We start from the raw sequence: 26,008 nt of genomic DNA, 5'->3' as shown, positions 1-26,008 counted from the left end.
ATAGTCACACACAGTGTCAGTCAGCTGCGTCAGTCGTCACTTATGTCACTGTCAGTCGATAAATATCTACGTAAAATAAATATATATTTTGTTAATCAAACTAAATCAGTTTAGCTTGAACTAGCGCCTACTTTCGTAGTTGTTGTGCATTATTTTCTAATATAAGTATCCAAACTCGGTTCATTACATGTCTTCCGTGCGTCACACCGAAAAAGAAAATGTTGTGAAACTAAACTTGTTTCGTTATTTTTATTACTTATTATGTAAAAAAGCAATAGAAGATGTGTTCTTATAGTGTGTTTTCATTCTTAAGTAAGTGGCGTTTATGGATTAAACCGCTGCTGGTAGCTTTGTACGTGATACTTATAATCGTTTTAGTGCCAATATTGATAGGTCATTCCATAAACAATGGATTCAGTAAAGCTGATCAAGGTGCGTTGGTGGGAGGCGGATTCGTCCTCTTGGCGATGCCCATCTCGATATGGGAGATCACACAACATGTATTGCATTACACAAAACCTTCTTTACAAAAACATATTATAAGGTAATCCAATACTAACAATATCTATGTTACAAAATTAGAATGATCAATTATTTTTATAATTTTGTGGCCTGTAATTTCATTATATTATATGTTTTTGTTTAATGAAGAATCTTCTTTCCCTCAGAATATTATGGATGGTCCCAATTTATGCACTAAATGCCTGGCTAGGCTTAGAGTTTCCAGAACAATCTATTTATATGGATTCTCTGCGAGAATGCTATGAAGCATATGTCATCTACAATTTCATGAAGTATTTATTAAACTACCTCAATGAAGATCAAGATTTGGAGGCAGTACTGGAAACAAAACCTCAAGTTTTTCACATATTTCCTCTCTGCTGCCTTGCACCATGGGAAATGGGAAGGTGATTAGGAATATAATATTGACACTAAATAATAATTATTTATTAGATTGCTAACTAAATTTACAATAAAATTTAAGTTATTTTCTGTTTATTTACTTATCACATATATCTCTTATCTGTCCAGGGAATTTGTCCACAACTGCAAACATGGCATCCTACAGTACACAGTAGTGCGGCCCGTCACCACCGTCATTTCCATGATCTGTGAGCTGTGCAGGGTGTACGGAGAAAGTGACTTCAACCCTAATGTGGCGTTCCCGTACCTGATAGCCATTAATAATCTGTCTCAGTTTTTGGCCATGTACTGCCTGGTGCTGTTCTACAGAGCTAACCGGGTGGAGCTGAAGCCAATGAAGCCTATTGGAAAGTTTCTTTGCATAAAAGCTGTTGTTTTCTTCTCATTCTTGTGAGTATTTGATATAATTCAAATTTTTGACAACCATTATGAAAGTAGTCGTTTTCAAGCAAACATTGTCGCTAAGCCATAAGCCAAAAGAATGCACTGACAGGTTATTCATGTAATGATACAAGCAAATTTCGTCCTTTGCTTGAAAACATCACATATATATATTTATTGATTCAAAAAATTACACAGCATTACAGCAAACTAATACACTGTGAAATTTAAAACTAGGGCTCCCGGTATCCGTGTTACACGCCGAAACGTATACCCGTGTTCTTAAGCCCGGCGGTACTAAGAACCCGGTTTACACGGAACCGCCGGGATTCGAAAACGTTTCGAAGGAACGTTCCCAAGAAACGTATCTCAGACACGTATCTCCGTTTACACGGGTACTTAAGACCGTTCCGAACGGGTCCGAATTCTCCGAACCAGTTTGAGCCAATGTACAATGGTAACAAGGTCCACTATTATTATGTTGACTTCAGATGAATTCGTTTGTCGTACGATTTTTAAAGTGAAGCTTTTATTCTATCGCCCCAATTTATTAGGTTAAGATTAAAACCGCGATTTTAATACCGTAAATCGAATTAATTTCCGATTTTTTTAGTTAAATGCCTACAATCCGAAAAAAGTTTCACTTGCATCGTGGTTTCATAAAACCGCACAATTACTTTTTTTAAATTGTTTTTAACCGTATTGATAAAACATAGGTACTGAGCCATCTTCCTAATCTTCCTATGTTTAATAGTAGGTATACATAATTTTTATTTTAAACTATTTATATCATTTAGTAAAACCGATTGCTACTAAGCTAATTACAAAAATTTGATATCGATCATAGTTTTTTTTTATAATTACATAATGGTATAGTATTTTCGTTAATAAGAGGTGTGCAGACAGAATACAATATTAATTAAAAATAACAGTTTAATTATTTCGTGGTTATTTTTATCTCGGATCTATTACTGCTTTGCGAAAACAACAAACCTGCCAACGGCGCAAAAAAGTTATTAGTAGGTACACAAAAGCGGGATTATCGAGTAATTTTACCCAAGAACCATAAAAAACCATACTACCTTGGATAACTTGCGATAATATTGCTAATTACATTAAGATAGATCTTTAAATTGGTAATCATTCATAATTCACATTGGTCACTTTCGCACTAGCGTTCAGGTAATAAACTTAAATGCGCACGTTGCCGACCGGTGGTCCATCCATCCATTGTTTTCCAATATCCTTTTGTTTGTCATCGTCGAAAACGTGTAGGTTCCCAAACTATTATCACAAGTGTCACCGCCAATTACAAGCTTTATGTCGTTGTAATAAGGTCAAAACATCTGCACAAGAAAATGTTTTCCATTGTTTTGTAGCTGCACCGCATTAAAAAGCGTTTTACTGCATGGTAAGAGGTACCTAAAGTAAAAACAATTAGAATTTATTGAGAAGGTGCAATTTTATCAAGTTGATTTAAAGTGTTTATTAATAACTATAGCGACCCGCCCCGGCTTCGCGTGGAGAGTCAAGCATAATAAAATACATTCTGTAACAAGTATTCACTTCGGAAGCCTAATAATACTAAGAGTTCAATGTCCATTTGTCTGTCACCACTCACTAGGCTGTATCTCATGAACAATGATAGCTAGACAGTTGAAATTTTTACAGATGTATTTGTACGGAACCTTCGGTGGGCGAGTCTGACTCGCACTTGTCCGGTTTTTTTAGAAGTTAATAATGGGTTAATTATTCTTAAAATATAGACAGACAGCCATCGCGCACTTTTTTGTAGACCAATGAAAGAGAGACAAGTCCACCATACATTGATATCAAATAGATTGGGCAGCGTTTTCGATTAAGCCAGCGTGATTTTTTCTAACTTCATTAGCAAACATCGTCATATTTCTACCAATTTAAACAAAACCTTAACAAAATATACACATAAACATTCCCAAAGAAAAACTTCATTCATAGGTGAGGTCTTGTTATCGCGAACATACAGACAGACATACGGACCCGGCGGGGGACTTTGTTTTATAAGGTGTACCTACATTATATGACAAGAAATACAATTTCATATCATGTTCTTAAATTAAACTAAAAATAAAGAAGCAAGTTAAAATTGTATTTTTTTATAAATACTTACTTAATGCCAATTTCGAACATTAGTTTGACTTCCTGCCTACATACTAAACTAGATGGTTCTAATATTTTTTTAAATAGGTACTACCAGGTTTTTTTATTATATTGCTAACCCGCAACGTAAAAAAAAGTAGCTATTTAAAGTGCTATATAAAATACTATACTTTGATAAGAAGCGTGAATACTCTAATACCTATTGCAAGCAAAAACTACCTGCTCAAGAAAGGAGTTTCTAAACCGTTTATTGAATTTCGACTCTATGACCCACGGAATAAGGTTAAATATGACAGAAACTCGTCATGAATCTTTTGTCTATTCATTTGTAGCTGGCGTTCGTTCCTTCGCTACTATCGTCAAGGACGTGTCCGGAGCCACGGATAAATAAGATACGTATCTTCGAATACCCGTTTATCCGTGTACACGGGTCTTAACTACACGTTTCTTAATTAAACGTGTGGAACGGGCCAGAAAACCGTTTACGTATTATTCGGAAACGGGTATTCGAAACGTGTAAACGAAACACGGATTCGACCGCGAGCCCTATTTAAAACCGACAGTATTATACAGATTGTAGGTACAAATGGAAAAAAACTGGCCAAGTGCGAGTCGGACTCGCGCACGAAGGGTTGCGTACCTTTACGCGAAGAACGGCAACAAAAATCATGTTTGTTGTATGGGAGCCCCACTTAAATATTTATTTTATTCTGTTTTTAGTATTTGTTGTTATAGTGGCAACAGAAATAATCATCTGTGGAAATTTCAATTGTCTAGCTATCACGGTTCATGAGATACAGTCTGGTGACAGACAGACAGACGGACAGTGGAGTCTTAGAGACGGAATAGGGTCCCTTTTTTATCCTTTCGGTATGGAACCCAAAAAATGAAAAAGTAATACAAGACAGAAGACAAAACTTGATTCCCATCAGTTGGTATGTTTGCTTAGAGAAAAAAGAAAGCCATTTGCCTCTTCCCTGCTCATGAACACTGCTAGAGGCAGAAGAGGTTTACCACTTAGGGGTCGTCCATTGATTACATTACACAAAATTTAGATTTTTTGATCCCCCTCTCCCCCCTTGTCACACTTTTTCATGGGAAATTTTTCTTGCCTTATTACAAAGAAGTAAGGTGCCAAAGTGAAAACATTTTTGACGTCAATTGTACAATTGTACATATCTTAATCAGCTTCATGTAGCAATCCTTCAACCTTTTTTGAAGTTTTGTTGCCTAAAAACTTGTGTTTTTTTGGCAATTAAATTTTTTTCTACTTACTGGAAAAGGCAATTAGTACATTAATTACTGATACACATTTTTTACTCCATTTTCTGCTTATGATTTAATATTAACCAATTTAGCAATTTAAAATTGTTAGTCATAATTAAGTACTACTACTAATTAGTATTATTTTCTTACAGTCAAGGTGTAATTATAAATATTCTGGTTTATTGTGGAGTTATATCAAGCCTATTTGGAATACCAGAATCGGACACCAAAATTATGTCTTCAAAACTTCAGGTATGAAATAAGCCTATGCTACCCGCGTCATTAAATCGGATTGACACAAAAATACATAAACATTGTATGTGTATTTTTAACCCAAAGCAACAAAAATTTTGCTCAGTTCCGGTCACCTTGCTCGCTCGTCATAAGACGCGTCACTTCCGAGCACACCTACTTTATTATTCAAATAAGGCGCTGTCAAACTATGGGGCCACACAATCACCCCCCCTGTAAACTTACGAGCGTGAGGCCTAGCCTTAAAGATTGCATTTTGTCGCCAGGATTTCCTGATTTGCATCGAGATGTTCCTAGCGGCCATCGCACACCACTACAGTTTCTCGTATAAGCCGTTCGCGAGGCACGAGCCCGACTCGCGCTCTTGCCTCGGCTCGTTCCTCGCCATGTGGGACGTGTCGGACGTGAAGCGGGACATCTCCGAGCACCTCGGCGTTGTTGGTACGTTACCACTACAGCTCGTATAAGGCTCGGGCAGCACAAGCCCCACTCGCGCTCTTGCCTCGGTTCGTTCCTCGCCATGTGGGACATGTCGGACGTGAAGCGGCACATCTCCGAGCACCTCGGCGTGGTTGGTACGTTACCACTACAGCTCGTATAAGGCACGCGCAGCACAAGCCCCACTCGCGCTCTTGCTTCGGCTCGTTCCTCGCCATGTGGGACATGTCGGACGTGAAGCGGGACATCTCCGAGCACCTCGGCGTTGTTGGTACGTTACCACTACAGCTCGTATAAGGCTCGCGCTCTTGCTTAGGCTCGTTCCTCGCCATGTGGGACGTGTCGGACGTGAAGCGGGACATCTCCGAGCACCTCGGCGTTGTTGGTACGTTACCACTACAGCTCGTATAAGGCTCGCGCAGCACAATCCCTACTCGTGTTCTTGCCTCGGCTCGTTTATGAGACTTCTGACTTCTCTGAACAAAAGGTTTCCTTTGGCAAAATTATTCTTTGCGTTCCTAAAGATATACACGGTGGCTAAAAAATAAGTGCATTTCCTTCGCCATAGGGAGGTTTTGGGATTATACTGAGCAAGTTTTACTATGGGACCAACCCCAAAATCGCGATAAAAAATTGACGAAACATTTTGGCTGGTCCATTTTCTATGAGGGTAATTTTTTTTTCGCGATTTCGTGGTTGGTCCCATAGTAAAAGTTGCTCCCATAATGCCAAATTACATAAAATATTTTATTGTCTGAAAATTCATTGCGGGTTCATTCACTGGTACGTACACTTACCTTATTACCTAGTAGTCAGATTAGTCCCTACATACTTAGTATAAAACAAAGTCGCTTCCTGCTGTTTGTCTGTCCCTATGTATGCTTTAAAAGTACGCAACGGATTTTGATGCGGTTTTTTTTAGGGTTCCGTACCCAAAGGGTAAAAACGGGACCCTATTACTAAGACTCCGTTGTCCGGCTGTCCGTCTGTCTGTCTGTCACCAGGCTGTATCTCATCAACCGTGATAGCTAGACAGTTGAAATTTTCACAGATGATGTATTTCTGTTGCCGCTATAACAACAAATACTAAAAAGTACGGAACCCTCGGTGCGCGAGTCCGACTCGCACTTGGCCGGTTTTTTTTAATAGATAGAGTGATTCAAGAGGAAGGTTTATATGTGTAATACTCGTACATCAGCATTGCACCCGTGCACCGGTGAAGCCGGGACGGGTCGCTAGTTGATTGTATAAAATGGTTAAAGTCTGAATAATCTAAAGTTGATGAAGATTAGATAGCGCTGTACGGCTCCGGGTAACTCTGATTACCAGAAGTTGACATTTGACAAGAACACTAAACATATGGTACAACCTTGATGCTGGCAAAATTGTCCCAATGGACAGATGCCATAAGAACCAAGAACTGAACTGAACTGAACGGCGTCACGTATTGCAGATGTCAAGGTAGTACATGGGCACTTTCTTGCCCCCTTATTCATAAAACTACAAGATTTACAATCACAAATATGTATATTAAATATATTAATAACGGGTCACTCACGTGTTTTAAGTCGAAAACGCTCGACAGGTTTCACTCCGTACCGAGGAGCGTCATCAGGAGCTTGCGTCGACGGTGACGGACCGGCGCAGACACACGTGAGTGACCCGTTATTATTATATTTAATATGTCTGTGTCTCACGGAAGTTTTGTCACAAATATGTAAGTAAAAATTACATCTTAAGAGAAAAGGGGACGAAGTCACGTGACCGATTCTCCATGCAAACGTATATAGTCCTCATTTCCCTCTCTGGGTATAAACAATATAGAACACATTTTTACGCAATTTAACGTATACTAACCAAAGCTATAATAAGAGTTAGAAGCTTTCAAAAAATTGTATTTTTCACTCTTTATAATAATCAAAAAATCGAAAAAGTCTAACGATGGGGCATAGCCCATAGGTTGGTTAATTTAGGTACAATAAAGTGTGTAAAAATATTTTCAGGGAGGGAAATACGTTTACATGGAGAAGCGGTGGTCCACTGTCGTCCTAAGACAAATGATTAATAGCTAATGGAGGCTTGTAGCGCGTTTATACAATCAATCTTTTTTCAACTGCTTAACTTGAGGCAATGCGCTGTAAACAATTTCTGTGAACAGGGAGCTCCTTCAGCCGGCGACTGCGAGGCAAGTCCATGTACCACTTGACTCGAGGATACGACGAGAGCTCACGTCTGGTCAACGAGCCGACCAGCAGCTCAGCGCCTAACCTCACCGTGGAGGAGCCGGCCGTGGACATCCGGCCATCGGTGTACGGCTCTGTGGACACGACAGTCACTGCTTCCGCCTCCGACTCTGAGCCGCTGCTAGGCTCTGTCAATGACCCTAAGGCATGAGTGTGAGCAATCGCTAATCGCGACTAAACCGCAAGAAATTAGACTGAAATCGCAAGAATTAATCGCAGTGCGTTCTAAGCCTTAATTATGATTTAAAAAGGCTTATTCTTATTGTTACACGATTTAATTCTGCTGTGTGAAGCTCGTTAACGATTATAAATAAATTTTCTTTGTAACTTATATTTAATATTTCCTACATCACATATTATTGCCAAAAATAACATTGATATTAAAATTAAGGATAATCCAAGAATAAATAAAATGGACTGAACAAAAAACAAGTTACCTACAAACGGTAATTGTTTATGATTTGATTCGCTATTTATTAACTGACAATATATTTTTTACTGTTTAATTTTTTTTGTATCAATGTCACTAATTTATTTGGGTGTTTCTACATTCCAAATTGTTAAGCATAATATTATTATATAATTGTATTATTTACATAAGGTCCAAGTTCACTTAGGGACAAATTTTACTCGATCTATTTTAACATGCTGCATGGGCTGTGGAACTGGAGGCCTACCGCGAGTACCGCGAACCACTTCTTTCATTCGTCTATTTGCCTCTCTACCTATCGTTCGAAAGTTCGAATATGCAAGAACAATAGAGAGGCAGATAATGAAATTTCGATGTTCGCGGCAAAGATAGATATAAAGTTATATCTATCTTTGTTCGCGGTAACCGTATAAAGTACGAGGACATACAGCGTCATCCACATCAGCTGCATATTCATTCGAGAAGGTTTTTTTCTTATGCGCCTGCTACACAACTGGCAACTAAGTTACCGATTCCGACGGTACAAAATGTCACCCAGCGTTTCACGCTACATGCAAAGTTACGAGATGAGAAACACCAATCCTGCTCAATATTGTCTCCAGTGAAGCTTGGTGGGAATGTTTCGCCTTATGTTCCCGTTACGTTATTCGTGTTACATCTCTCTTACCCGATGAAATATGTAACGTTATTTGTCGATTATAGGATAATCGATTATTTCGATGTAGTCAATAATAGAATGTAATTAGGTAACGATTTATTTTTCTGTGAGAACAACATTAGTTATTTGTTTTGGGGGGCAAAGTTGTTGTTTAACCACTCGTGCTAATATTGATACCCGAGCAAGCGAAATAAAGTGGAATCTTGAGCGTTGCGAGGGTCTTGAGGCACGAGGGTTAAACAAATTTTGCCACCGAGTGAAACACAAAAAATTTCACCACACCGACACAAGGAAAATACTTACTGTAAATATCAAACAAAATAGAACCAAATCAATTCAAAATTAATGTTATTAAATATTTATCATTTAAATGTCAATTCTACCAGCCAACATTAGGAAACTCGAAATTTGCATTTTATTACTTTGCCACACGCGTGGATAAAATGCAACTTTCTCATCAGTTTTTGAACAATCAAAAGAGCCTTTACCAGCTGGTGTGGTGAAAATTAAATTTCCTTTAATACCTAAAGGAAAACAAAGTGAGTTAGATAAATACGGCGAAGTGAATCGTCAATAAAACTTATGTAATAAATACCTATGACATATTTAATCACAATAAGTTGTTATTCTTTTGATAAAAGGAAAGAATGGGGTAAGCTTTGTATTGTTTAGTCATTTTATTAATTTTTATACTTATGAAAACAACCATCAATTCAATTTCTACCAAAGCTGTAACCTGAATAAAAGACATAGCTTTTTGCACTTCATTAAGCATATGTTTAAATTACTAATAAACGATCTTCTGATCTGCGATATTGACTTAAATATATCTTAATATATTATGTTATTAATATAAATTGTGATATATACCGCAACTATTGGAGCGGTTCGTCTGTTAAAGTTTTAGAATTAAAAGTATTTCTTTATCCAATTTGCATGAGTTTGATTTTCACTCAAGTGAAACTTTAGTCACCATGGTAAGCGAATTGTCCTATCCTTATGTCCACCTATAGACCAGCGGTGTGACAAAAATAGGTTTTTATAACATTAGTTTTTTCTTTTTTAATATGTCATTGTAAGCATGTTAAATAATATACTTACGTAAAAAGTTAGAAATTTTTAGGTGGAGCGTTCGGCTATATTGAAAGATTTTAATTTTGGCTAATAACTTTGTAAATAATATATACACAGCGGCACATTAAGGAAGAGACAAGTTATGATTTTTCAGTAGGGTGTTTTAAAGCTTTGAAGTTTTAATAACATTGAAGTTTTTGCGCAAATTTAAATTGACTTAGGTACTTAGTTCTATGATTATTATTGTGCACATTAAGAAAATGTTGATACGTGGCAAACCTATACATAAATTGCTGCAGCGGCTAAATATGCTTCCACGTCCATCTTGGAAAACGAATAGATCACAATTGAATGTCGCCATCATGTAGTTGCGTTTCAACCATCGCATGGCCATCTCACTGGCCCAGCGCTGGGCCATCGTGTAGAGGAGCCATTAAAGTCCAGTGACACCTCTATATACTACCCTTCCATGTCGCTTTTTGTGGGGCCCATCTTGGGTGAATTACCGTCTGCCGGACGGAAATAGAATTGGATACCTTTTATTAGGCAGGCCCATAGCCCAGTATTTAGTTCATTGCTTTTATTTAGTAGCCTAGTACATTTTAGATTGGCGGGTGCTGCCTCTGCGTGCGTCCCTAGACACGGGCAAGAGCAGCATCCGCTCGAAAGGGCATCTGCGTGTTGGCTGCGCCTCAAATGTCCGGAATACCATTTTTCCGTGTACGGGAAAGACAAACAATTTGTTAATTTATAAATATATCTCGTAATATTTATTAAAATATTAGTTTCAATTAAAAATATTGGAATGTTATAGCATACATTTTATATTGTCTACGTATTTAAATTAATATGGATAGTGACATAAAATGGATGAAATTAAAATAATAACTATTATAATCTTACATCATTAAAGACCACAAATAAATTAGAAAGTTGTAAATACTGTCTTACGTAAAACAAGATGAACATAGCTGTCTGTAGTGCCTGTCCATCATCCGCACATCTAAAGCGAGGCGTAGACTAGTAAGGACATGCATGCAATTTACGTTACATTTCCGACTGTAATGTAAACTGCATTGAAAAGTTTGATTAGATACCGCCATATAATGAAAACTGCATGCCAGTTCTTGCTACTCTTGCTAGTCTAAACCTCGCTTAATTATTATTCCCCCTCGAAACCTTTCTAAGAAGCCCAATCCTAAGTTGACCGACCTTCCAACTGCATCATCAGATCTGCTCTATGTTAGATATTCGGCATATTTAATCATTATTGTTGGGATCAACAATTTTCTCCATCATCCATCTGGTACGTATAGTATGAATTGCTACTACCTGCAAAAAAAGGGTTGGTCATTGTCGTATAACCAGTGGCGTAGCGTGAACTAATCTAGCCGTGGGCGAAATCGCATCTGAGAGGCCCTTTACTTTCACTGTGCCCGAAGGGGCCTCACTCGAGGCCCCCCTTGGGGCGCGAGGCCGTGGGCGACGGCTCACTTCGCCCACGCCTAGCTACGCCACTGCGTATAATTCTAATTGGCACTTGAGCGCGGGCTAGTCTAACGCTCAAAAAACCTGTGTAAGTGCGCTCTCCGAATTCTCCGATTACGCGCCTTTGTTACGTATCTCGATGACACATTTTAGACTGGTTCTGTCGCGTTCAAGTCGCCGGCACTTAGTAACCGTAGAGCACACGAGAAATCGCAAATTATTTTTCCATATGTTCATTTTGAATCTTATTGCAATTGAAATAGGAGTTTTAATTCAATAACCGGTTAAAGTGACTGAACCTTTTTTATGCAGGTAAGTAGCACGTGCGGTGTAATAGACAATTAGTTAGCCGTAAGGGTCAGCTGAAAACTAAAGACTATCTACCTAATACTGAACTTAAGAGGCCGGTGTCGATTTTAGTCGCAAAAATGAAAAATTGATAGATTTAGTCGGTGAAATTGTACACCTCTTGTTACCTAATTGAAATAACAAGTACTGGTTTCTATTAGCACGTCTTCTTATCTTACCTTTTATCAGATACATTTTTTGAAAACAGACTCACTAAATTAGTAATGTTGGCTTTTCTGATGGACGTTTAGGTAAACGTGCGTAAAGCACTGATTTTGTCGCTCTTATTTGTAAATTTCGTAAAGTTTGGACGGCTAAACATGGTAATTTTGTATTACACATATCCTGTACTTGACGTTTATCGGACTACATTTTTATTATTATGACTTTGAAGTAGTGTAAATGAAAGTTAGAAGAAATCAATTTTCTCCAGAAATTACTTCATAACAAGTGACAATTTCTCTGAAAATCGACTTAATTTCCACATAATTTTGATACTTAAACAATCTACAACATTTGCTGAAACTATTCTTATACATCAATTTGTATAATTTACCACCATAAATTTTTGATGAATTTTTAAAAACTGCCCCTTCTCTTCATTTATTACCAGTGACCAGTGATTATTAAAAGGCAAGATGAGAAGACGAACTAATACTTGTTATTTAGATATTACGTAACAAAACGTGTATAATTTCAACGACTAAATCTATCAATTTTAAATTTTTGCTCCAAAATCGACTACGGCCCCTTATAAACTTATTTAACTTTTTGTAGATTGTCAACAAGTGTTTTGTCTAATTGAACATTTTATGTGTCTAGTATCTTGTTGACAACAACAAAGTGGACCTTATTGTTACATCATCACATGTAGGTAATTTTCATTAACAAAATCAACAAATACTATCACAGGTTGGACTCTCCGTCGCCCCTTTACAACTGCCTCCTGGTTTTGCCAAAATTGTCAAGAGCGCTCAGTCCCGCTTTCAAGCTGTTCGTCTCAATTCTGTTCCACAAAGTTCCCATTATCAGATAATAGAAGCTTAGTCCAGTGATAATTATCTTAAGTACGTTGTATAATACGTAGTCCGTCCAGTGACCAAATGAGCCTAGTAGGAACATGAAGATCAGACCTCCAGCTAACAAATACAGCTTTCTTGTTTTGGACAAGTTGGTGTAAGCCTCATCGCAGACTTTGTAGGCGGCTGCAATCGTGTCATCCAGCGACCCGTCCTTATTATAGACCTTGTGGTCTTTGTACGAGCCTTCTGTCGGCCGCATATGCAGTTCAAGGGCAACTGCGTTGTGGTCCGAGTACGAAAATTGCTCCCCAGGCACCCTATCTTCGAGTGGGTTGCCAAAGTTAATGACCTCGGCCTAAAAATAAAAATTCGATTTAGATGTACCTAGAAAATAAGTTGGCCTAGTCATCTTTTCCCATCAACTTGATGGCGTCAATTGAGAAAAAAGTCCTTCGCAGGCCTAACAAAGTTTTTTTTTATATTGACTTCATGTTATTTGAACCAATCCCGTTCTCCCATACATTAAATGATCCGAATAAACTTACCGCCCACTGAGAGTTGACATGGTACAGTATATGATCAAGCCTCTTCCCCTCAGGGCACAGCTTCACTTGCCTCTTATCAGAGTAGCTGTTGTTGGCGTTGTCGTTGGTGCCGGTGGCTTTCCTAACAGCAGGGTTGGTATTCTCACACTCCAAGTCGTACGGGTCTATGAGTGATGGAAGTTCTGTTATTAATCTAAAACAAAAATATTTAATTTTACCGGCAAAAACCAGTGAAAAGCACCGTGTTCCTCGCGTGCCTTTTTACTATATATTTTTCACCTCAGCAGTTCGAACAAGCCTACTTTCGTCACTCCCTGGAGTGACGAAAGTGCGTCTTTCTTCACTCCAGGGAGTGAAACAAAGTAGCTTTTTAATTTAGTAAAGGCCATAAACTGCCATTTCATACTTCGGGGTCTATTACAAATTCGAAATACATTTTAACCTTTAATATGTTCTCACTACTGAGGTGAAAAATTATATGTGCGACACGAAAGCAAACTTAGAATCACTCGCTTCGCCTTTGATTCAATTATAGACTCTTTCGCTTACTCGGGACTCAAAATCAACACTCACGAGAAAAACCAACTTTCCTCTTTTGTTGCACAAATAACTATTTATCATTTTAGCTTTATACATATAAAATCTGTCATCTACTGCTATTTATGACTTCTAAATCGACAACCGACCGTAGTGAAAGTACAATTAGTGCTGGTGGTACACCCTGAATAAATAAATAAATAAATATTATAGGAGGGACATTCTTACACAAATTTATTATTGCCGTGGGACCATGAAATTCAGTAAAATGCTGCAAATGGTGTTAAAAGTATGAAAATCGGTACGATTGATCTTAAGGCCATTTGAATCAATTTGACCCGTCGAACAAAAAAAATGGAGAGGAGCTACGACGTCAATTTTTTTTGTACGGGTTTTGTTTTTAATTTACTCATTTACCCCCCAAAAGTGGCCCCCATGTTTAAAACCCATTTGTTTACGTTACATGTCTGTGACAGTAAGTTTGTGAAACTTACATATGTGTCCCAAATTTCAACTTAATTGGTCCAGTAGTTTAGGAGAAAATAGGCTGTGACAGACGGACAGACAATCAGACAGACGCACGTGTGATCCTTATAGGATCACTTGTGCGTCTGTCTGATTTATCCTTCCAGGTTCCGTTTTTAGGGTTCCGTAGCCAAATAGGAAAAAACGGAACTTAAACGGATAGATTCGTCATGTCTGTCTGTCTGTCCGTCCATATGTCACAGCCACTTTTCTCTGAAACTATAAGAACTATGCTGTTGAAACTTGATAAGTAGATGTATTCTGTGAACCGCATTAAGATTTTCACACAAAAATAGAAAAAAAAAACAATAAATTTTGGGGGTACCATACTAGGAACTGAAACTCAAAAATTTTTTTACATTAAACCCATACGTGTGGGGTATCTATGGATAGCTCTTCAAAAATGATATTGAGGTTTCTAATATCATTTTTTTCTAAACTGAATAGTTTGCACGAGAGACACTTCCAAAGTGGTAAAATGTGTCCCCCCCACCCCCTGTAACTTTTAAAATAAGAGAATGATATAAAATTAATTAATTAAAAACACGACTGCTGAATTTTAAGCGAACTGAAAAGCTAAAAATAATTTTGATTTTAGTTATAGTTACATAACTTTATGAATTTAAATTGGAATATAAATGTACACTTACGGTCATTTACACTAAATACAAAGATTTATGCACATTTATGACGTGACTGTACCTGTGTATTTTATATCGATTGCAGTCGGGTCGGGGGACCTTGATGTAGTGCATTTTCCCATTCAGAAGGTTAAGGAAAAGCGCGCTACTCTCGAACTCGAACGCTTCGGGCCTGCGGCCTTCGCATAGATACTTGTTAGTACAAGTGTTGTTCTATGTCTGAATACTAGAGAAAGGCGCGTCTTTATCGGACTCTTTGGGCCTTCGGCTATGTGCGTAGCACTTGACGGTACTTGTCGGACGCACTCGGCCTTCGGCACTTTTACTATTGTTGTGTTTGACCACTACACCTTGCTCTTCGGCCTTTGCAATTAAGATACTAGGGGGAAGTTGCGGAAAACGCGCACTCCAGGCCTGCGGCCCTACGCGGAATTCAGACTTCGGCCTTTGAATTTAGACATTTATACCTACTATCGTTCTGTGTCTGAACACCAAATTATTAAAGGCGCTCCTCTCTCAGACGCTTTGGGCCTTCTTTTATTTAGTCCTTAGATTAATACATACAGTCGACTTTATGTCGCGAGCTTTCTAATGTGACTTAAACACTTTTCACAATCATGAAAATTCGTTTAGTAGGTACTAAAGCTAATAAGAAATGGAGTTAGTAGGTACCTATGCACGAGTTCAAACAAAACCTGTTTTTTTTTCCTTTACAACTGGGTTAAATTAGTAGGCAAGTAGGTACATAAGCAATACGAATATCATCGCTTAAATCGAAGTTCACATAAATTTTAGATTTTAAATATTTCAATAGCGCGATTTTAAAATGTTTGTCTTTAGTTTCAAATTTACACTATACCATATTATTTTTTTTGTATATATTTTTCTGATTAGCAGTAAAATTATTTTATTTGAGACGTCACTAAATAAGATAGAAGGATTTATTTTTCTTAGCATATTTTGTAAATCCTTATTCTACCAAAGTAAGAATCAAACGCATATGTTGCATATATATTTTGAATCGTCTTTCAAAACTTCATTTTGCATCTCGATAAGTTTGCAAGATTTTTTTTTCAACTGTCGCGCATTATTATGTATTACGTCCGCCATATTGATTTTATTATGACGTCACATAGCCTATGTCACCCGGGATGACGTAAGGATTCTAATAATGATATATCACACATCTAAATCGGTTAAGAGCGTTCTTACAAGAAAAGTCGAAATAATGTAAAATTGACGATATTCCCGACAACATTTAAGATTTTACGCTCATTATTAGAAATAAAGAGTACTTGTTCCAGTAAGAGCGTCTTCTTATCCTTAGGAATATCGTTGTACATTTTAGAAAAAGGACTAATTAAATTAGTAATGATTGTTTTTCTGATGGTCGTTTACGAAAAACCGCGTGAAGCACTGAATTGTGAGCTCTTATTTGTAAATTTTGAGAAGTTTACTCTGCTAAAGCTGGATATTTTGTATTACTAATATCCTGTACTTTAGGAATATCGAATGATATTCTTCCTACATGCTTTTAAGAAAGAGAAAATCAATGTTAAACGAATTGAATTTTCTCTTCGAAACAAGTGTAAATTCCTACGAAAATCTACTTAGTATCGAAGTCATTTTTATACACGAGCAATCTACAACGTTTGCTTATACTGTTGGTATACATTTGTGTTTATCAAATTCTACTAAAATTTTTTGGCAATTTTTTGAAAACTACTCTATATCGCCGATGACGCGCGCTGGCGATCTCAGTACCGCGGCAGAGCTTGAAGAGGTCGGACCTGTGTCGGTCGGCTCCGCACGTTTTCGACGGCGACAACGAGGTTTTTTATCGTTGTGTGCGGCAGGCGCCGTGTAAAACGCTATACTGTGTGCGTGTAAATTGCGACTGAGAAACTTTGATCCGAGTACTGTATTTGTTTTTATAGTATAGTAACATAACAAACTTCCGAACAACATTAAAAATATTTGAAATGACCTGACATTTTATAGGTAGTAAATTAAAAAAAAAACAGCCAAGTGCGAGTTGGACTCGCGCACAAAGGGTTCCGTACTATTACGCACAAAACGGTAAATAAATCACGTTTGTTGTATGGGAGCCCCACTTAAATATCTGTTTTTAGGGTTCCGTGCCCAAAGGGTAAAAACGGGACCCTATTACTAGGACTCCGCTGTCTGTCTGTCTGTCTGTCCGTCTGTCACCAGGCTGTATCTCATGAACCGTGAAAGCTAGACAGTTGAAATTTTCACAGATGATGTATTTCTGTTGCCGCTATAACAACAAATACTAAAAACAGAATAAAATGTGGTATTTCCTATAAAAAGGGACCTTATTGTCGATGGCGCTTACGCCATTATAAACGATGCTCCGATATAACTAAGACTGAACTTGTATAAGTTTTTAATTATGTATTACTCATCCTCCTTATGATCCCTGGCAGTACCTAGTGGAACTTAGGTTTGGTGCAACATAGGCGCACACTGTTTTGGTCATTCGACTCGTCTTGATGAGCAACTAGGGAGAGCAGTACTCATGATAGAGCTGATGTTGAACCCTGGCAGTACCTAGTGGAACTTAGGATTGGTGCAACATAGGCACACGCTGTTTTAGTCATCCGACTCGTCTTGATGAGCACTTAGGAGAGCAGTACCCATGATAGAGCTGATGCTGAACCCTGGCAGTACCTAGTGGTTCTAAGGTTTGGTGCAACATAGGCATACGCTGTTTTAGTCATCCGACTCGTCTTGATGAGCACTTAGGAGAGCAGTACCCATGATAGAGCTGATGCTGAACCCTGGCAGTACCTAGTGGAACTAAGGTTTGGTTGACATATCAGTCAAATTTGACAGATTGACCGTTTTTGTCATTTTCAGTGAAAATTATCTTTTTGGGATAGAATTTAGCACCAAGTAACATTGTTAAGTGTAGATTTATACTATCAGTCAAAACTGTCAAAATTGACAGTTTGACAGTTTTTGTCATTTTTAGTGAAGATTAACATGTTTTGTTAAAGTTTGGTACTAAGTGACCTAGTTTAGTGTTGTTTGACATATCAGTCAAATTTGACAGATTGACAGTTTTTGTCATTTTCAGTGAAAATTATCTTTTTGGGATATAATTTAGCACCAAGTGACATTGTCAAGTGTAGATTTATACAATCTGTCAAAATCGACATTTTATTTATTTATTTAAGCTTTATTGCACAACACATGAAGGTACAAAAGGCGGACTTAATGCCTTCTTAAGGCATTCTCTACCAGTCAACCTGTAAAAATTGACAGGTTTTGTAATTTTTAGTGAAAATTAACATGTTTTGTTAAAGTTTGGTACTAAGTGACATAGTTTACTGTTGTTTGGCATATCAGTCAAATTTGACAAATTGACAGTTTTTGTCATTTTCAGTGAAAATTATCTTTTTGGGATAGAATTTAGCACCCAGTGACATTGTTAAGTGTAGATTTATACTATCTGTCAAAATTGACAGTTTGTGACATTTTGACAGTTTTGGATCCCAAATCGAAACGGATTGTCCGATTTTGATAGGACCTTCAACATTAGTCATGGGATGGAAAATGCAGTTTGACACATCTGTCCAAACTGTCAAAATTGACAGTATGGCAGTTTTTGTAATTTTTTGTGAAAATTATCGTTTTGTCAAAGTTTGGTACTAAGTGACATAGTTTAGTGTTGTTTGACATATCAGTCAAGTTTGACAGATTGACAGTTTTTGTCATTTTCAGTAAAAAAAATCTTTTTGGGATATAATTTAGCAAACAAACCATGTTAATTTTTACAAAAAAAGACAAAAACTGTCAAACTGTCAATTTTGACAGTTTTGACAGATGTGTCAAACTACATTTTCCATCCCATGACTAATGTTGAAGGTCCTATCAAAATCGGACAAGCCGTTTCGATTTGGGATCCAAAACTGTCAAAAGGTCACCAACTGTCAATTTTGACAGATAGTATAAATCTACATTTAACAATGTCAGTGGGTGCTAGATTCTATCCCAAAAAGATAATTTTCACTGAAAATGACAAAAACTGTCAATCTGTCAAATTTGACTGATATGTCAAACAACACTAAACAAAACATTAACTTCAATGGCCATTAACGTCTCAAAAATTTAATTCGAATTAACTTTAATGCAATTGGTGCGTAATGCAATTGGTTAGTTTGACACATCTGTCAAAACTGTCAGAATTGACAGTTTTACAGTTTTTGTCATTTTTAGTGAAAATTAACATGTTTTGTTGAAGTTTGGTACTAAGTGACATAGTTTAGTGTTGTTTGACATATCAGTCAAATTTGACAGATTGACAGTTTTTGTCATTTTCAGTGAAAATTATCTTTTTGGGATATAATTTAGCACCAAGTGACATTGTCCCAAGCTGTACGGTTACCCTGTACCTGTACCAAATGTAATGACGAAACATGTAAACAAGCGAGTATAAAGGGGCCCACTGACTATCAGTCCGCCGGACGATATCGGCCTGTCAGTTGTTCGGAACTGTCAAATTTTTGTTCTAACTGACCGGCCTATATCGTCCGGCGGACTGATAGTCAGTGGGCCCCTTAATTTCTTTCTAGTATAAAATAATTCTTTTATAATACAAAAGTAAGTACATTTGCACTGGATTTAGTATTTTCGTACCAAATAACAATAATTAGGATTTTAAGTTAGTGTCGTTATAATTGTTTTCAATATTCTTCACGAAGGATCAAGATTGTTTAATCCATCATTGTAGTGCGAGCGAGAGGGAAACGTGGTAGAAGGGACCGGCACACTGAGCTCGCACAGCCCGCCGCAGCGCGTAAAATACCTAAACTCGCTCAACGCCGAAATGTAATAGCGCTCTTAAGGCATTTAGAAGTTATGGTTGAATAAAGAAACTCACATACATATATACATACAAACATGAACGCTGAAAACATTACACTCTTTTCTTTGGGCAGTCGTGTAAAAACTAAAAAAAATATATGATATACATTACCATGCAAACTTCCACCGAAAATTGGTTTGAACGAGATCTAGTAAGTAGTTTTTTTTAATACGTCATTAATCGTAAACCGCAATTTACCTTTCACTCACGTTTCACATAAAAAATACATTGTTAAAATTATGTAATGTACGGAACCCTCGGTGCGCGAGTCCGACTCGCACTTAGCCGGTTTTTCCTTTTGAGGTAGGTACGGAACCCTAAAAAGTGACTGAAATGTAATGATGTGATATATTTTTAGAATCGGCTCAAAAAGTCCTTTCATTTAATACCACCAGTTTTCTGAACAATTATTTTTTCCATACAAAAAAAAGAAGACAACTTTTTAGGGTTCCGTACCCTAGGGTTCCGTAGGGGTAAAAACGGGAGCCTATTACTAAGACTCCGCTGTCTGTCTGTCTGGCACCAGGCTGTATCTCACGAAACGTGATAGCTAGACAGTTGAAATTTTCACAGATGATGTATTTCTGTTGCCGCTATATAAATATTTAAGTGGGGCTCCTATACAACAAACGTGATTTTTTTACCGTGTTTTGCGTAATGGTACGGAACCCGTCGTGCGAGAGCCCGACTCGCACTTGGCCGGTTTTTTTGTTCTAAGGGTCAAATTGGCGTTTTTTCGCGTACCGCTAGCACTAAATTAAAGAATACTTAATAAAACCATTTAAGGTATTCTTACATGGCGCCATCTAGTTTTAACATTATTAAAAAACCTTTTCTAAGGGCTCAATACCATGAAGTTATACCCTAAACAGGAGCGAGCTGTCACTTTTTTTGCCATACTAAATTGAACCTTATCACCGAGCCAGAAAGGTGTTCCTACCAGACTAGAGAAAACGGTCCACATGAGATAGCAAAAGTGGGTCGCGGTGTCCCACTCGCACATGTTGCCAATGTTAAAAAAATACCATTTTGGTAGTATTTATATCAATAACTACTAAAATTAAATACCTTCTTATATTATTTAAGTGCTATATTCAGAGTGCGGTTCTGATATCTTTTACGTAATTTGTAAATAGTTATAATGTCAATATTATTAACTGATTTAACCAAGCATGTGCACAACAAAAAATACATTAATTTTAATATGGTAGACATTGTAGTAACTTTGAATATTAATTGGTATCCCCAACTTGATAAAGAAAATTTCAAAATACATGAATGGCGGCGCTCAAGATTTATTTGCGAAATAAAGTATAAAATGGGTAAAATATGTTGTGTGAAAGGTTGCAGAAGTGAAAGTTTTGTTGATTGAGGTGTATCTTTTCACAGGTAAGCCTCAACTATTAAAGTTTACGATAAAAATACAAGAAAACATTGTCAAACTCATTAGGGTGACTATGATGTCGGTACGATGTGAATCGGCCTTACAGAGTTCTTATTACCTACGTACTTACTTAATGTAAAAATAAGTTTACCTAAATAAGTATATCTTTATTTCGGCATGTTTAATTATTTGGTTGATAGATAGATAGATAGATAAATGATTTATTTGTGCACGTAATGAGAGCTATATAATTGCCAAAATTTAAATCCAAAATCTGTAAATATTACAGACAATTTATACATAATATTCTATATAGGTTGAACACACATTTCCGGCAGTACACAAAGGCGGCAAATAAAAAAAAAAATGGTGCAATTAACTACGATGACGCTTAAAGAATAGCTGAAGTGTGCAAAAGAGAAGTCATTACGTATATGAACATAACATGAGTGCGAAAGAGGCAGACTACAAATAAAAAAAACGTGACAATTTTTAGGGTTCCGTACCCAAAGGATAAAAACGGGACCCTATCACTAAGACTCCGCTGTCCGTCTGTCAGTCTGTCTCTCATCAGTAACAGCTTTTATAACGACTAAATTAAGTAAGGTTTTGTGAAGCGTTTTACAGAGGAGAAAAAAACTATATCCATTCTCTCTGACTTCCTATGCGTGAATGAAAAAAGATCTTCGCCAAACTATACATTCCAACTTATCCTAATATCCCACATACATATGACTTATGGTCACCCTAATTAGAAAGAGATGCAACCGCCCACTTTGACTTCTCATGTGGACACACTTTTTGGCCCGTGTACTCCATCCGGTTTATTAAAATCTAAATCCGTGCTCAATACAAAATTTAAATTTTACGCTTTGATATTATAAATAGGAGTAGGGTGGCAGTTTTCATACGCAAATAAGTCGTCTTTATTTTCTAGACTCTACACTTCACCAGGGATATTGCCACCAGTTAATGCTTATTTAATTATACCTGTAGGACAAATCGCCAGGGCCTGTGTTGAGGTCTCCAGCAAGGATGGATACATCGGCTGTGGATTTAGTCAGACTTACAATCTCTGCAGTGGAATGCGCTTGCAGAGTCCTATGTGCTAAGTAAATATCATCCTCATGGTACTGAGCATGTAACTGGAAATAAATGGAATATTAAACGGTTTTGATTTTGGGGTAATTATTTTAAAGATAGCTGTCACGGTTATAGTATGAATTTTCTCAAATGACTTTTACGCCTCACACCCTAATCTGTTAAACACTCAGGTTAAACAAAAGCCTTTGTTTCTTTTGTTCAGCGGTTACCAATGCTACCGCTATTGACTGAACGGAAACAAACTCGTTTAAAAAGAAAATTTTCCCCTCACTAGCTCGGAAAGTTGTCGTTTATCCTTCAATACAAGCGGGGAAAAACGCGTTTTATCCACTAGTGGGGAAAGTAATTTGACCTTGGATGAAGCGTGTTTAAGTAGCTTGACAGATAACAAAACGTAAAACGCTCATGATAATGGTTCGTTCGATATTAATTATCATTAAATAAATGGTTTGAGAATCTAATAAAAAATACCAAATTTAGCTTTATTTCATGATTTTAAGTCATAAACCTTAAAATTCCATAAGAAACGTTTGTTTTTTTATAATGATGTTAAATATAATTCTGAACGCACAAGTTGAGTCGATGCAATTTCAAAACGCATCGTTGACATATCATACATCAGAAATGTCAACATTGTCAACAATTTTTTTACTTAAAACTTTTTCTCACCGACTCGCGTAAAAATACACAACTTCCAGAGTTTTCTGTTATAATATCATAAAGAAATGAGTGATTCCAGTGATGAAGATGATCTAACGTGAGGATGTTGCACTTTCCTCGCTATAGTGAGGTGAAAAGTTTTGTGTTACACACGGGCGCAAATGTATTTTACTTCTCGTGTGTTGAAACACTTGCTACGCTCAGGATTCTATTTTAGAACCACTCGCTTCGCTCGTGGTTCACCTATAGAATCCTTTCGCTTGCTCGTGTTTCAATTCCACACTCGCGGGTAAAATACAACTTTGCACCCTTGTATAACGTCCTATTGATATGGTTCAAATGTATGTCGTATAACGTTCTTCATTACCCAAACACGTTCTTAAAAATGAGCTGTTACATTCTGAACCTTAATACTATCACGATAGTTGCTTTTTATTTTGCTTTTTTTTGGTTGCTTCGACACGCGCTCGGCACGCGTAAAGGCGCCTCTCCATAAATGAAACAAAGGCTTTTGTTTAACGGATTAGGTTCTTAGGCCTGAAAATCATTTGAGAAAATTCATAGTATACACAGCTTATCATTTATAGAAATCGAAGTATGTGAATCTATATTCATAACAGATTATACCTCTCGCGCCGAATGAACTCCTATGACAGTTCATTTTTAGGGTTCCGTACCCAAAGGGTAAAAACGGGATCCTATTACTAAGATTACTACCTACTACTCCGCTGTCCGTCCATCTGTGTGTCTGTCACCAGGCTGTATCTCATGAACCGTGATAGATAAAGAGTTGAAATTTTCACAGATAAATAAATTATTTTTATAGGACATTCTTACACAGATGATGATGATTATGATATATTTCTGTTGCAGCTATAACAACAAATACTAAAAAGTACGGAACCCTCGGTGGGCGAGTCCGATTGCACGTCTGGTTTTTATATGGAGTAGCTGTGATCTGTGATGTAAAATATTTGTACATTTTTTTTGATTAATTTATTCACAAATCTAATATTTCAGTAAAAAATATGGTAAAAACATATTTCTTCAACAATGATTTAAATTAAATTAAGAAGGAACTGTCATAATTGGAAACATAATTTGACGTGAGAGGTATAAATACAAAGTTATTAGCGTTTTGAATGATTCATGGTTAGTTTCACTAGACTTTATTGTCCGAATCAAACACGCGTAGTGACACCGTGAGTGTCGTGTGTTTGGACAGACCAACGAGTGTGAACGCGACCGGACCAGCAAGTGTGAATGCAACCGATAGTAACGTTGAAAGTGAACGCAGCCAACGCGCAAGAATGAGGGTAGACCGAGCACTGTCTACACAACTTTGACACCCACCTGCTATCTTCAGTCACCCGTGAACATGATGCATGTAACTGCGTCGAAATATCGGGAGCTCACAAATAATACAAAAGGTAATCACGGTCTATATCCCGGTCAATATAAGTCTAGTGAAAGTTATTAGCATTTTCGCGTTTACAAGTTTAAATTGTAAAAGCAAAAAGCTGTTTTAGGCAGATATCATTTTAAAATAATGTCTATTCCAGAGGCTAACAAATACCAAAGGGTCAAATTGAGACATTTGAGACATGTTTAAAGAAATAGTGAAGTATCAGACTAGTTAATTGAAATACTTACATGGGTACAGTAAATGTTAACCAGCCTATCTTTTACTCGGATCCGACACAAACCGACACCCTTGCCTCCAAACCAATCCCCATGGTGGATCTTATGGATGTAGCCATTCAATGGCCATTGGTGGAAAAAAACGTCCTGGATAAGCCACTTTGAGAAAACACAGAGACCTGATCCAAGGACTCCACTGGAAAATGATTTAAAAAGCCATTAATATGTTTCAGTTACAGAAATCTTGTTTGGAGGTATATGATAAGACAGCTGAAAAGGCAGATAAGATTAGTCATGCCAGAAGCACTTTTGCATGTTGCTATTTAAGATATTGGAAAGTTGATTTATATTATAAAAGTTTATAAGTAAAGTTGTAGTTGTTAAGAAGTGGGTGTTGTAAGTTGCTGCACCCTTACGGGGTTATTCTGATGTACCATCTCATGTTAGATTAAGGAGCAGTTTGGTGCACAGATAGCATACATTTAGGATTAGACACATATTACACTTTTTATCCTAGGAAATAGACAAGAGAGAGCTATAGGTCTTTAGGTATGACCCTGCATGTATGTTGTCACTGTTAGCCAGACACACCTATTTAAGTTTCTGTATGTATAAGGACAATTTGCCCTGGCAGTCCAATTCTTATTTGAAACATCTGTAATCTATGTACCGCACCCGCAGCCAGGAAGAGCATTCCATCTGAGTGTTGCTTATGAAAACTGCCCTTTTAATAATTTTGATAAAGCTAGTAAGCAGATTTTTCATAACAATATTAGCTTCTAGTTAGTTTTAACACACTTTAGGGATGGTTGCTACTATTTAAGCATCAATGTAAGTATAATTTGGCATGTGCACAACATTATTATTGACAATATAAATATTGTTTGTGCATTAGAAAACAAAGTAACAAATACCTGTAGAAGTAATGAGAGTAGGGCAGGTTGCGTTTCAGTTTTTCTTTAATAAACAGATAATCATCCTCACTCCAAATCTCCTGTAGGCACACCACTGTATGACAACTTTCTTGTAGATATGAAGAGATTGCTTTCATACGTTCTTTTCTGTTTTTAGAGACAATAGGTATACCCCTAGAAAAATAAAAGATTCGTATAGACAAATTAAGTACGCTTTATAAACATTATAACTTATCTAGCGCCCGTTGCTAATGATTTACCTAATTTCTTTGTAACTTTTTATTTTACTAAAAATATTTAGTTTACTTGGATCTTACCAACAATTGAGCGTAAAAATATTTAAAGAAAAGCCCGACATGGCAAGGAAAAAAACAGCTGTCTTTGTCTTACTTAAGTTTTTAGTACTATCTTAGTTTCTTTATCACCGTAATATACTTTAAAATAGGTAGCTTTAAGTGTGCTACTTCTTATAATTAATATCGAGAAAATAAGTAATGTTT

General features: G+C 37.0%; 2 protein-coding genes and 1 long non-coding RNA gene across 4 annotated transcripts; 2 read left to right on the top strand and 1 right to left on the bottom strand.

Annotated features, from left to right (window-relative positions):
* Positions 1–22: 22 nt before the first annotated feature.
* Positions 23–9,420, top strand: LOC134741364 (transmembrane protein 184C). The gene is made up of 6 exons (XM_063674119.1): positions 23–544; positions 669–908; positions 1,033–1,314; positions 4,863–4,962; positions 5,229–5,403; positions 7,559–9,420. Exons 1-6 carry the CDS (start codon positions 282–284, stop codon positions 7,792–7,794), a joined length of 1,296 nt encoding a protein of 431 aa, XP_063530189.1. The 5' UTR covers positions 23–281; the 3' UTR covers positions 7,795–9,420.
* A 1,167-nt stretch (positions 9,421–10,587) lies between these two features.
* On the bottom strand, positions 10,588–25,983 carry LOC134741362 (putative neutral sphingomyelinase). 2 transcript variants are annotated; one of them, XM_063674116.1, is made up of 6 exons: positions 25,826–25,983; positions 25,509–25,682; positions 24,607–24,790; positions 22,180–22,334; positions 13,209–13,401; positions 10,588–13,018 (listed from the first exon to the last, which is right to left on the bottom strand). In XM_063674116.1, exons 1-6 carry the CDS (start codon positions 25,864–25,866, stop codon positions 12,575–12,577), a joined length of 1,191 nt encoding a protein of 396 aa, XP_063530186.1. In that variant the 5' UTR covers positions 25,867–25,983; the 3' UTR covers positions 10,588–12,574. The 2 variants fall into 2 exon arrangements, with proteins under 2 accessions (XP_063530186.1, XP_063530187.1); XM_063674117.1 differs by having other exon boundaries at positions 25,769–25,889.
* Positions 14,479–14,792, top strand: LOC134741363 (uncharacterized). Its single transcript, XR_010127878.1, has 2 exons — positions 14,479–14,591; positions 14,664–14,792. It is a non-coding gene; the product is annotated as an uncharacterized LOC134741363 (long non-coding RNA).
* Positions 25,984–26,008: the final 25 nt, after the last annotated feature.

Source organism: Cydia strobilella, chromosome 5 (assembly GCF_947568885.1).
Source record: "Cydia strobilella chromosome 5, ilCydStro3.1, whole genome shotgun sequence".
Lineage (NCBI taxonomy): Eukaryota > Metazoa > Arthropoda > Insecta > Lepidoptera > Tortricidae > Cydia > Cydia strobilella.
This window is presented reverse-complemented; position numbering and strand designations above follow the sequence as displayed.